This window comes from Cupressus sempervirens, chromosome 8 (genome assembly GCF_028749045.1).
Source record: "Cupressus sempervirens isolate cs-2001-9-10 chromosome 8, ASM2874904v1, whole genome shotgun sequence".
Lineage (NCBI taxonomy): Eukaryota > Viridiplantae > Streptophyta > Pinopsida > Cupressales > Cupressaceae > Cupressus > Cupressus sempervirens.
In genome coordinates this window covers 183295287-183307651 of record NC_143125.1, presented here as the reverse complement: position 1 = coordinate 183307651, position 12365 = coordinate 183295287, and the positions used below count along the sequence as shown (strand labels likewise).

Here is a 12365-nt window from a genome sequence, read left to right as displayed (position 1 = left end):
AAGACCATGGTGAAAATCACATTCAGTTCCCTAAGTGGGGACAACTATATGAAAGTTACCCCAACAACATTTCAAGGAATAAAGACCAAAATGACAGAGGCAATACAATAGTTGGGGGAATTGCAAGCGGTACTAAGGGGAAGACACATTCCTAACCCCACACTATAGCTGGAAAGCAGCAAGAATGATGGCCTGATTACACAAAACTCTATTACATAGGAAAACCTACAAGTAGTGAATGCAAAAGGTAGTGGATAAATGAGGAAGAGGATCACATTTTAAAGCGAACACTATTGAATGCCTCTGTCAACAAGGTGGTACGATTGCCCTTCTTCAACTCGAAAGAGCTTAAGCCTTGCACACCATGGTGGTGCGGTACCATAGGGTAAAACAAGTATGTCATCAATTATAATGGCTCCCCAAATTGGTATTCATTATTAACCTATAAATTTCACGAGGGATATGAGTGTTCCACTTATAGGGTACTATGTAGGGAAGCCTAAGAAGGTCAGACCAAACAAAAGATTTATTTATCCAATACATGTGTCGACGGGATTTGACAACGGAATAAATGGAAAGTATACAAAGCTCAAGATGAAACTAGAGCTTAAAATAGAATTATCCTTGATAACAAAAAGTAGAAGTACATACTTGACTTTTACAAGCATTGCCTGATGGGTGTGAGGAACACATCAAACATGGCATTCTAGATGCTTGAGTTTGTGCTCAATTTAAACATGGTAAGGACATACAGTTGGCCAAGCTGGTTAACTAAATGCATCCATTAGTTTCTTAGTCTATGTTACAATGTGTTCATGACTCGGAATGTTATCATGCCCCTCCTAGATTGCATACATATGCAAGTACCCTCAAATAAGTGGGGGAAGTTCCAACCCACTACACAAATACAGACAAGATGATCAACTGCATTTTATCAAGCACATCTTGGTACATGGGCAATCACAGAAGAAGTTGCCATAGCTTGATCAAGTCTAGCACAACAGACAAAGGAAAAGCACCAACTTGCCAATGAGCCCACTAAGGAGCAACCAATGAGAAAGCAACAACACGCCATCCATTGTTGTAACAGCATCCTCATTTAGTGAGCAAACTTCATCAAATGGTGCCAACGTAAGTTAAAAAGATTCTATAGAAAAATCATATTCAGTGCCTGTAGGACCACCACCTCCTCAGGTTGTTGCGAGCACTATCGCAAGTAGTGTTTCCTTCGGATCTACCATACTTCCACCCACAGCTCAGTTGGTGGCAACCAATACATTAAGTATTATCACTCACACCCACAGCAATACAAGACTAGTAGCTATCATGGCAAAGTGGACAACAACCCTAGCAACCACACCACCATTGCAGTCACTACTATAGTGTTAGGGGCCAACATGATAGTTGTCACCCTACCAGTGAGTACTGTTGCAGCCACATCATTGCAACAAGGCAAAGATGGGGTAGATTATTGGCTAAGGAAGTTCCAAGCAACATGTACCACCTGCCCCCCCCCCCCCCCCCCATCACCATCACATAGACTCCAAAGGAAATAAGAGTTCACAGAAGGAGAAGTCAAAGGGTCAACACACGAAGGAGAACAGGAAGCAGTCATCGAAGAAAGGTTGATGTGTGTGCAGTTGAGTTGGTGAGGATTATGGATCCTCATGAGTAGCCTAGTGTGCAGGAGGTTGGTGTCGTGCAATCTACTACAATTAAGGCCAAGGCCAATGTTACATTGCCACAAGGAGGAGATTTAGATAGGTCCTTGGCAATGTGACCTAAGGTATACACATCGGAGTTTCAAAACCGGATCCTAATGATGCCTTGAGTTCGATACATAAATACTTTGCTAAGCTAGTCGATATTGCCCTAGTCACCCAGAAGATAACAAAATTATCGGGGTAGGTGGATATTAGATTGGCATCACTAGTGGTCACCAAGGTGGAGAAGATCCTAAGGTTTAGGCCAATAGACTAAGGAGTTTATGCAATGTTTTGGATCCGAAGGATGGCCTTTTGTTGAGGCTCCTAAGATGTGGGAGACATGGCATACAACATGCCCCACTAAGGGTGTTTTTTGCACTTTTTGGGATACATTTTTTTAAATGAAGGCAGCCACCACTTTAGAGGATGCCCAAACTGAAAAGATATTCTACCATACCAAGTAGAAACGGCTTTCATGTGCATATCTCAAGAGCAACTTTCACAACAGACAAGCCTCACCACCTTGGAAAGTGATTGCCACATAGCTTTCAAGGCTACCTTGGAAACAAAGGATTGGCTAGAGCAACAAAAGGTTGAGTTGTAGAAGACCAAGAAAGACTTTGTGGAAGTTGTACAAATGGTGAAGAGGTCCCATGGGCAAAAACTCGTTGCACAATGAGATTTGAGGATCTGCATAGAGTAAGTGCAACATCTCTGGTAGAGTCTTTGACAAAGGCACCCTACCTCTAAGGCCACATCTCTTCCATCATCCTCTCCTAATCCAGGGACGTTTCCTCGCATTGCTTCCCGATGATTTTGTAGTGTACATAGCCCCTATTTTGTTTTCATCGTCTACAACTTTTTGGGTGGCTGATGTAGTCCGCAATCTTTTCGGGTTTTGAAATAAGCATGCTTATTAAGTGAAAATTAGTTGGCAATGTAATGTCATTTGCTTCCACATAGTTGTTGGTAGTTGCAAACCATTGGTACTCTTAACCAAAAAGCTGGCACTATACATGTACTTCATTGATCTCTCAAAAGATAGCATTGTTTTGGTCGTTAACATCAAATAAAAGGATACATCTTTCTCAACCAAATTATATTTTTGTGGTTTAAGTCTATTACTATGTAGTTTACCTAATCAACTAATTCCCTTCGAAAGTAAATAATATGTCATCCATGGATACTAGTTGTACTAATGATGTTTCTATAAAAGGAAAGTGAGAGATGTGGTAGCAAGAGGTTGGTGATAGCAGTAGATATGTTCAAAATGCAAGCATGGAAAGTTGAGAAGTCTTCTATCGCCAAATCTTTCTTTGTACATATCATCTCGTTTCATATTTACATTCTCAAGAAATGTTCAACTTCGAAAATGCAATTTATGTTGCTAACCCCTTTGGAGAACATTAACTATACACTACATCCTTGCTAAAGAAATTTAAAGTTGAGTTTTATCATTAAGAAAATAATGCAAACTTAGATGAGAATAGGTTACTCTATTGTCATGGATAGATTGACCAATATTTGACATTGTCCACCCATTTACATCACAATCACAAGTGGGTTGCACTTATTTTTCTTAGAGGTGTTAACTGTTCATAGAAGTGTCAAACTACAAACCCCCAATTCCATATTTTGAGAGAAGACATAGCAAAGGTTAGGGCCTAAAATATGATCACTAATTCAGCCCGAATGTACAAACTAACTAGCATGATGGCGGAGAGTGCTTACAAGCACATCTTTCGGACCCTATGTTGTATTCAAGCAATGAACAATCTATTGAAAGACATAAGGAATATTGATCAGGTGAAGAAAGTGGTGGTAGATGCTCAAGAAATTTGAATATTTATTTGCAACCCCCACACCTCGTTCTCTTCATGACTTTGTGTGTGTGTGTGTTTGACTCTACTCTGTGTGTGTGCGCGCGCGCACGCAAATTGACAATGAAGACCATTAGATTTGTTAATTTGTTTGTAACTGAAATCTCAATTTGAGTCTAGTGTTATGTATTACAATTCTATAATCCAACTCCAAACTTTATGCAACGTTAACAAATATTGAAACTTGCAACCTTTGGGTGCTTTTTGTAATTGGTATATTATATAAATTATATATATATGTAAATTGACAATAAAAACCAATAGATTTGTTAATTTGTTTGTAAATACTTATGTGAAGTCTCAACTTTACTCTAGTGTTATGTATTAAGATTCTAGAATGCATATGACGATACCTCATCAGTATCATCATATGAACATTTAAATGTCCTAATTAAACTTAACCTTTTTCCTAATAGTCATCCTCTATCATCCACTAAAACATGAGTCCACTGAAAACAGTCTCCCAAAAACCCATCCCAATAATGCATCCCCGTTCCTTGTCATCCACATCACAAAAACATGGAGTGAACTAGCATAATTTTGTATCCCCTAATTGTATTGTCATCAAATTTGAGGATTCTAGCATATCTAAACAATTGTATGCATTGATACCACGCTTGGCCAGATGAATTTCATCATTTGCAAGGGAGCTGAACACAGTTCTACCATGAGTATATTTAGCTCATCTTTCAAAGAAGGTGAGATAAGCTGAACAACCCTCTATATATCGATGAATACAAATTGAATCTAAAGCAGTATGTGGGTGACCAAGAAAAATTGTTCCCCTTGATTACCACAAGGAAAGAGATGGCCCCATGAAGGACCTTAAGAATATGGTTGGTTCAAAGGAAACTAGTTGGTCAAAGCTAAGTGGATAAGTCAAATGAATGGTTCAACAGGCCCAATGCAGCTGAAAATTTTGTAAATGAGGTAGCAAGATAAGTGGACTTACCATAGCAACAAAAACCACTTGGGGAAAAAATGGGCAAGCTATATATGATTTTTATAAGAAAATTGGGAAAAAATCAGAAAATGTTGGATTCTCCAAAAAAAGTAAAAAAATGTAGAAAAGGAGACAAAAATTATCTTTTTTAACTCAAGGGCATTTTGGTAGCCTAGAGATATAGGCAGCAAATAGAAATAGAGCTTAACCCATAAGTTGTAGAAAATAGATTTTTGTCATTTATATTCAGATTGCTGATTACATAGGCAAATATTCAGTTAGCCTTGTAGGAGGGAACTAACTTTGTTTTCATCCCAGAATCGACCCTATTTTGAGAGATTTGAAACTTCCACGAGTTTTTCCTAGGATTTTATGCATTTTCGCACCGCCTTTTTGAGATTTTTGCCCAAATTTAGGGATATTGAAATGATTTAAACACAAAAAAATCAAAAACTTTGTGTCAATGATAATCATATTTTTTCCTGAATCAAGATATTTTCAGGAAAGAAATCGGCAGGCTCCACGATTTGTGATTGATCGGGTGTAATTGTATTTTTTGCAGTGTGCTCAAGCTAGAGTAGTACTCAGATAGGTGACATTTAAAAATGTTCTAATCTTCGCCCTCATGAATCCTGTGAATCATTACTTATAAATTACGCGATGGTGAGCACTAATCAGAATTGACTCGACATCCAATTAAATCACAATACATCATATAATTTGATACAGTACAAAAAAACCATTTATACAGAAATATATAATTGCTTGGTTGATTAAACTATTTATATAATTTATGTTCCATCTTTCTTAAGAACATAAAAATCATCCTAAACTCTCATTTGTAACTGTGCTCTTTTGCAAGGGATGTGAAAGTAATTTACAGTTCTATCATTCAAACCATAGTAACGAGAATCGCAGCAATTCGCGAGATTCACGCGATTCGGTGATTCGATTCAAGCCAAACGATATTTTGTCAATCGGTGAATCGAATCAGCGATAAAGGATTTAAGAAATAAGTAACTAAATTTCAAGGGTTTTTTTTTTTGCTGATTCGTGGCCGATTCGATTCCAATTCATGGCCAACTCACAATTCGATTCAGCCTTGCCAATTCCGATCCAATTCCGATTCTCATTACTTTGATTCAAACACATCTGGTTGATGTATAAAACATTAGTTAATTTAGTTGACACATAAAATGTTCATTATCCTACCTTTTCCAAGTCTTTTAAAACCACAAGAGGACTATACTTCATAGTCACAACATGATTTCCAATGCATACACCAAGTATACTGAGGGTCGTGATATTTCTTAAAACAAGAAATAGTTAGACCGGATAAATGGGGAGGAAAATACTGTAAAAGAGCAAGCATACACCTTTTAGTATAACTGAAACTTGATAGGTTATTAGATCTTTGGTATTTATACAGGTAAACATTTTAGTTATTCAGCTAAAATTTCAAATTATCTGTCTTATCTGTTTTATTTCCAACAAGCTACAACACAGTATGCCCCACATAAAATAACTAAATACTGCATAAATTCATGTTTTATTGCATATTAAGCTCACCTGTCCTGCATTGCTTTCGATGCCTTTAATTTATCTTTTCTAACCAGCAAATGCACATGGCGAGCATACTTGGTGAGGTATATAGCTTCCTCTGTAGCTGTATCACCACCTCCAACAACTGCAAGCTCTTGGCCTTTGAATAAGGGGGATGCCCCATCACATATTGCACAGGCACTTATTCCTTTACTCCAAAATTCATTTTCACGAGGGAAGCCAAGCCTTTTAGCAGTGGCCCCTGTTGCAACTATAAGGCTATGACATTTGACCTGGATGTCATTGCCATAATCATGGAACATATCACAAGAAAGATATTCACATAAGAGCTATTTCACAAATTCCAGTTGATTAAGTTATATATAACCTACTCCACCATTTTCTGTATAGAGCGAAACAATCTCAAATATATTCTAATTTTATATTGACCTGGACTGAAATGATGGCACAACGTAACATCTGGCTACAGGTTATGTTAAAACTTTTTCCAAGGATTAATAATCAATCTTACCTCATGTTCACAGCTTTTTATAGTAAAAGGCCTGTTCCTGATATCAACATATTCCACGTCTTCATGAATAAGTTCAGCCCCCCAACGTTCAGCTTGCCTTTTCATCCTATTCAATAGCTGATTACGTCAATGAGTGTATACAAGCTTGTTGGAACTATTTTAGCAAAACATACTCACAGAAAGACAAAGATGTGGACATTTTTTCCAAACAATCAAGAAGTTGTAAGTGAACTGCCTAAGGCATTCAACCCTTTTAGTTTGGAAAGTCGGATATTGCTACTTTAAAGAAGATGAGTCCACTAACCTCTCCATCAAATCAGGACCTGTAATACCATCAGGAAATCCAGGGAAGTTTTCAACTTCTGTCGTTGTCATTAACTGACCGCCTGGTACGCCACCTTTCTGATAGCCCTCAAATACGACAGGTTTCAGATTAGCACGAGCTGCATAGATTGATGCAGTGTAGCCAGCTGGACCTGACCCTATTATTACCACATTTTCAATGGCATCCCCTGACACTGCAAAAACAGACAAAATTTAACCATCATTGTAAAATTTGCTATTAGAAACATGTCAACCATATTAGATGGTCTATACAATAGTATATTCTAAATGATTCAGTGAACTGAATGGAGAAAAGTTGAAAACATCTGGAAAAATAGAAAACATACAGCCTTTAAATACTCAGGAGGCATCTTCTGTAAGCTAAATGGATAGTGGGGAAAGAAGTGTCTGCATATGGGATTGGAAAGAGGGTGACCTGATCAAGATGGTTAGATGTTAGATTAATTTACCTTGTTAAGTGATAGAACTTGTTCTAGCTCTTATCTCAGAATTGATGTTTAAAAAGATCTCTGCATGGGAAATGTGCCGGACACAATGCTATGTGATTCTAAATATAGTTAGTCTCCTAATATTTTACAAATGCGAAATTTATAAAAGATTAAACTCCAACATTTAAAATTCACAGTTCATAAGTCTTGGACTCTCAGTCATTGAGATTCAAAATATTTAAAGAACAAGAAACTTTATATATTATCAAGTATACGAAGCCAAAATGCTAATATTTCATTCTGAATTTTCAATAGGATTTATCAATCATTTCCAATCCTGTAATACCCTGCCAAGGAACCCTCAGAAAGAGGACAAAACATGCAGTAAAACATATTTAATAATAACATATATTTTTAAGCAATTAATCTTTTATTTGATGACAGTCACATTTAACTTATGTCACAGTACCAACATTATAAATAATGTAGAGATATAGAACAAAAGATAACAAGTGGAAGACTACAATTACTTCCAAGGTTTCCAAGACCGTTGAGGTTCACATGAAGTCAATTGGCAGTTTAATTTGTTATAATCTGGCGAAATGGTAAGATAGTTAGTTGTTATGATTTCAAGTGAAGATAACATGCTAGTTGATTGTTAATCACAAATTCATGGAATTGAGATGAAGGTTAACTGTCATGATTATTTATGATTAAATAATTGATAATTTAATTATGGGGAATTTCCTTGCAGGAAACATGTTGAAGGGGTGGAAGCATTGTCAGAAAATAATTAGGCAGGAGCATCACCATCACTGAGCAAATGGGTTGAGGCCCTAGCGATTTGAAACGGAATAAATCTGCGGGACCCACATGAGTTATTTAGTAAATAATTTAAATAAAATAATTGGGTTAAAATATAAAATGTATGTCAAAGGATTTTAATTTATCTTTCATCATATTATTTTAATAAATATTTATAAACGTGCACATAATATAAAAATGATTTGGTACCATTATAATTTAATAATTAATAAAGTGATGTTACATGGACATATAAGATTATAATAATGATCAAATTATAATAACATTTGAATTATTATAACTTTCGAATTATGATCTTCCAACTCTATTTTTTCTTTTTAATATTCTTGCTTTTAATCAATTAACACTTGGCATAATTAATTTGATTTTTGGCAATTCAAATTGTTTTATAATCTTTCCAACTTCTCTTCCAACCTTTTTATTTCTCTTATCTTTAGATTTATGATGTATTCGAATGGTCATCTTGGAATTCAAATGGTTTATAATCTTGTAAACCGGCGCAAGCCAAGAAGTCACGTCTTCTCTTATTTATTTGAAGTCGTGAGTGGAAAGGGAGATGTTTTTGAAGCACCCGAATAGACTTTTTGAAAAACGTATGTAAGCCAAGGAGTCTCGGCTTAACTATTTAGGAGTTGTGATCGGGATTGAAGAGAGGTCTCTCTCTCACATTCTCGGTTCTCTCCACCATTTTCATTGCACTGAATACTCTTTCCTTACTGCCGAACACCATGCTATTTATACTTCTAAATCCTTGCATTTATATCAAAAATCATCTGCTATTGATACCAATACAACCTCTACTACCGGAGTGAAGCCGGAACCAAGCTTCAGATTTGTGGGAGGTCAAGTTGCAGTCGAACTCGCTAGTCATACTCTTGTTTGGTAACCTTTGATAAACCAATATAGTAGTGTTTGCAATGGCAAGATTTATACTTAGAAACAGTGATAGATATGGAACCGGTTGTATCTGAATTTAGCCAAATGTAACTAAATACATACAAATTTCCATCCCTTATTCATTTATTCTGCTCTCTCTCACTTTGATTTGACATGTTCTCCTCAGCTGGTTAAGACTGAAATAATCCAATATGCTATCTATTGTTGTCTGAGGTATTCATGATACCAATCTCTAATGATTTTGAGCTTACATCAAATATGCAGCCCATTGAAACAGAGATAATTATGATTGTCAAACAAATCCATGTGATTGCAATATAATTCCTAGCTTGAAATCAAAATATTGATTCCATAATAGAATTTAGATTTTATCCCAGAACTTTCTTTAAAAAGGTGGTCATATCAGAGCAATGTAACATGACTCACCGCGAGTCAGCGAGTCACCACCGGCCTGTCGAGTCAGAATGACCCGTGACCCGGGAGCGGCAGGTCAACTCACCTGACTCACGGGTCACGAGCCACTTGACCCGGCCGTGGCAACAAATGCCCGGTTGAGTTAATAAATGACACAAACAATGGTTTTTTTATATTTTTATTTGTTCTATGTTATGCTTATAACCCTAAAAGGCCTTTCATAACACTCTATTGTAAGAAGAAGAAAGAGAGAGAGAGAGAAGAAGAAGAGAAATAGAGTGTCATTGTTTTGCAACCAGCTGAAAGGAAGAGGAAAAAAACTTGCATTTATGACATTAGAGCTTGCATTTAGATCATCAAGAAGTTTATAGGAGCTCTTCTCAACACTTCCCAAAGCATTTGAAAGAGGTAAGAGTTGATTTTGATGATTTTTTTCTCTATGCTTATGGGGATTTTGGATGAATTTTTTTGGTGTGTTTATGAGTTTTTTTTTTACTTTAGATCTTCATAAAATACAATGCTTAAATAATAATATTTGGTCTAAAATGTCTTATTGCAGCAACTTTTACATTTTTCCTTATTCATAATGGCTCCTAGAGGTAAAAAACCCAAGCTCTCTAAAGGCAATAAAAAAGATGAGTGTTGGAAGTACATCATAGACTTTCTGGGTAGAGCTAGAACTCAAACAAAATGCCTATTTTGTAAAACCGTTAATAGTAGGGGGATAAATAGATTGAAATGTCATATTGTTGGCATACGTGGTCATGATACTGAGCCTTGTAAAGCTGCAACTATTGAGGCTCAACGTTTTTGTTATGTTGCCTTAGAAAAATATGAACAAGAAAAGGAATTTTAAAAAAACAATTAGCAAAGTTAGCTCAGATTGGTTCCAATTCCCTTCCACGCTCATTTGGAAATGTTTTTGAGTCAGTAGGTTGTGTTGGAGAAGGTTCTTCCCTTCCCCCTATCGTCCTAGTGTTTCTGCTAGTCGTACTTCTTCTACATCTATTCCTTGCACTGCTAGTGGTGCTGCGGCTGCTGCCCCTTCTAGTAGTATTGGCTTACCTTTCGTCCTAGAGTCAAAAAATCTAGGTTGGACAATTTTTTTGTACTGTGTTCCACTCCTGGTGCACAACCCTCACTTGAGAGCTTAGGCTAGAATAAGGAGATCCATGAAGCTAGAATAAGAGCAATTTGCAAGTTTTGGTTTTTTCGTAACATTCCATTTATAGCAGCCAGGTACTTCAACTTCATTTATATTTGATTGTTTTAGGTTTTAAACTTTTAAGTTTTAAAATTTAAATTCAATTTTATACTTTTAACTTGATGTTGAAAATTTGAAATATGCTAATTAAAATGTTTTTATAAATGTAACAGGACTCCTTATTGGCAAGGGATGATTGATGCAGTTTTCATCTGTGGTGCGGGGTTTAAAGCCCCCACTGAAGATGAGTTGAGTGGGCCCCTCTTACTAGATATGGTTGAGGAGATGAAACTTGAGTTGGAGGACCATAGAAAGATTTGGAGCCAAAAGGGGTGTACCATTATGACAGATGGATGGACAGATAGGAGGAATAGGACCCTCCTAAACTTTCTTGTTTATTGCGGAGGTAATTCATTATCCTCTACTTCTTGAAGTCTAAAATTTAATGTATTTTTAAATTAAGAAAATTTTGTTTTATTGACTATTGATTCTTAAATGATAATTATTTTGTTTAATTTTCATTTTCAAGATCCACCATGTTTTTGAGGTCTATAGATGCTTCCTCACATGTGAAAAATGCAAAATTCTTATGTGAGGCTATTGAGGAGGTCATAAGGGAGGTGGGGGAAGAAAATGTTGTCCAAGTGGTGACTGATAATGCAGCTAATTATGTTGTTGTAGGTAAAATTTTAACTTCTAACTTTTTAAGTTCTAAAAAAATTATTTTAGTTTTTCATTAAATTTTGAAAATTAAATCTTTTTTAATACATCAAAAATTTTCATTGTTTACTAACTAATTTAAAATTGCTGCAGGAGAACTTTTGATGGAGAGACACCCAAGAATCTTTTGGACTCCATGTGCAGCCCATTGCATCGACCTCGTGTTAGAGGATATTGGCAAGCTTGAATGGGTGAAATCATGTGTTGCTAAGGCCAAAAATCTTTGTAAGTTCATCTGAAATCATGCCTTGGTCCTCAACACTATGAAGTAATACACGAAGGGAAAGGAGTTGGCTCATCTCGGTATCACAAGATTTGCCTCTAATTTTATCACACTAAAATCTTTGTTGAGTTCAAAGTTAGCTTTGAAGTGCATGTTTGTTGGTCCAGAATAGAGTTCCTCCTCCTTTGCCACCACCCCTGTAGGGATAGATGCAACAAAATGCATTTATGATGATGAAGGTTTTTGGGAGCCATGTTCGAAGATTGTGGAGGTAATTTAAATTTTAAAAGCTTAAGTCTTAAAAATTTATAATTTAATTTATCTCATACATATTTTTGTTTTATTTTCATTGTGCAACTTTGCAAAGTTTCATCATTCACTAAATTGTTTTTTTGTTTAATTGTTTTGTAGATCACTAAGCCCCTTGTAGCCCTCCTACGAGTTGCTGATGGGGAGAAGCCCTCTATGGGCTACATATATGAGGGCATGGATAGGGCCAAGGAGGCTATTAAATCCAGGAGTTGAGTAAAACTATGGCCCTACTTGGGACATAATTGATAGGAGATGGCAAAATCAGCTTCATAAGCCCATCCACGCAGTAGCCTATTACCTCAATCCGGCATATCGTTTTCGTGAAGATTTCAAGGCAGATGAGGAGGTTCTTAGTGGTCTATACACTGTGATATTGAAGATGGCCACTAATGCC

The 12365-nt window shown here is 36.3% G+C and overlaps 1 protein-coding gene across 2 annotated transcripts in view; it reads right to left on the bottom strand.

Moving 5' to 3' along the window:
* LOC149542161 (thioredoxin reductase NTRC-like) overlaps window positions 1-12365 on the bottom strand; it is a 226065-nt gene that overhangs the window by 154867 nt on the left and 58833 nt on the right. The window contains exons 2-5 of one of the 2 annotated variants that reach the window (XM_089797190.1): window positions 7275-7363; window positions 6908-7121; window positions 6604-6709; window positions 6099-6364 (exon numbers count right to left, since the gene is read on the bottom strand). In XM_089797190.1, the coding sequence (XP_089653316.1) occupies window positions 6099-6364; window positions 6604-6709; window positions 6908-6978 (443 nt within the window). In that variant the 5' untranslated portion in view covers window positions 6979-7121; window positions 7275-7363. The remainder of the gene's footprint in view (window positions 1-6098; window positions 6365-6603; window positions 6710-6907; window positions 7122-7274; window positions 7364-12365) is intronic. The other variant, XM_089797189.1, reaches the window with a different exon arrangement.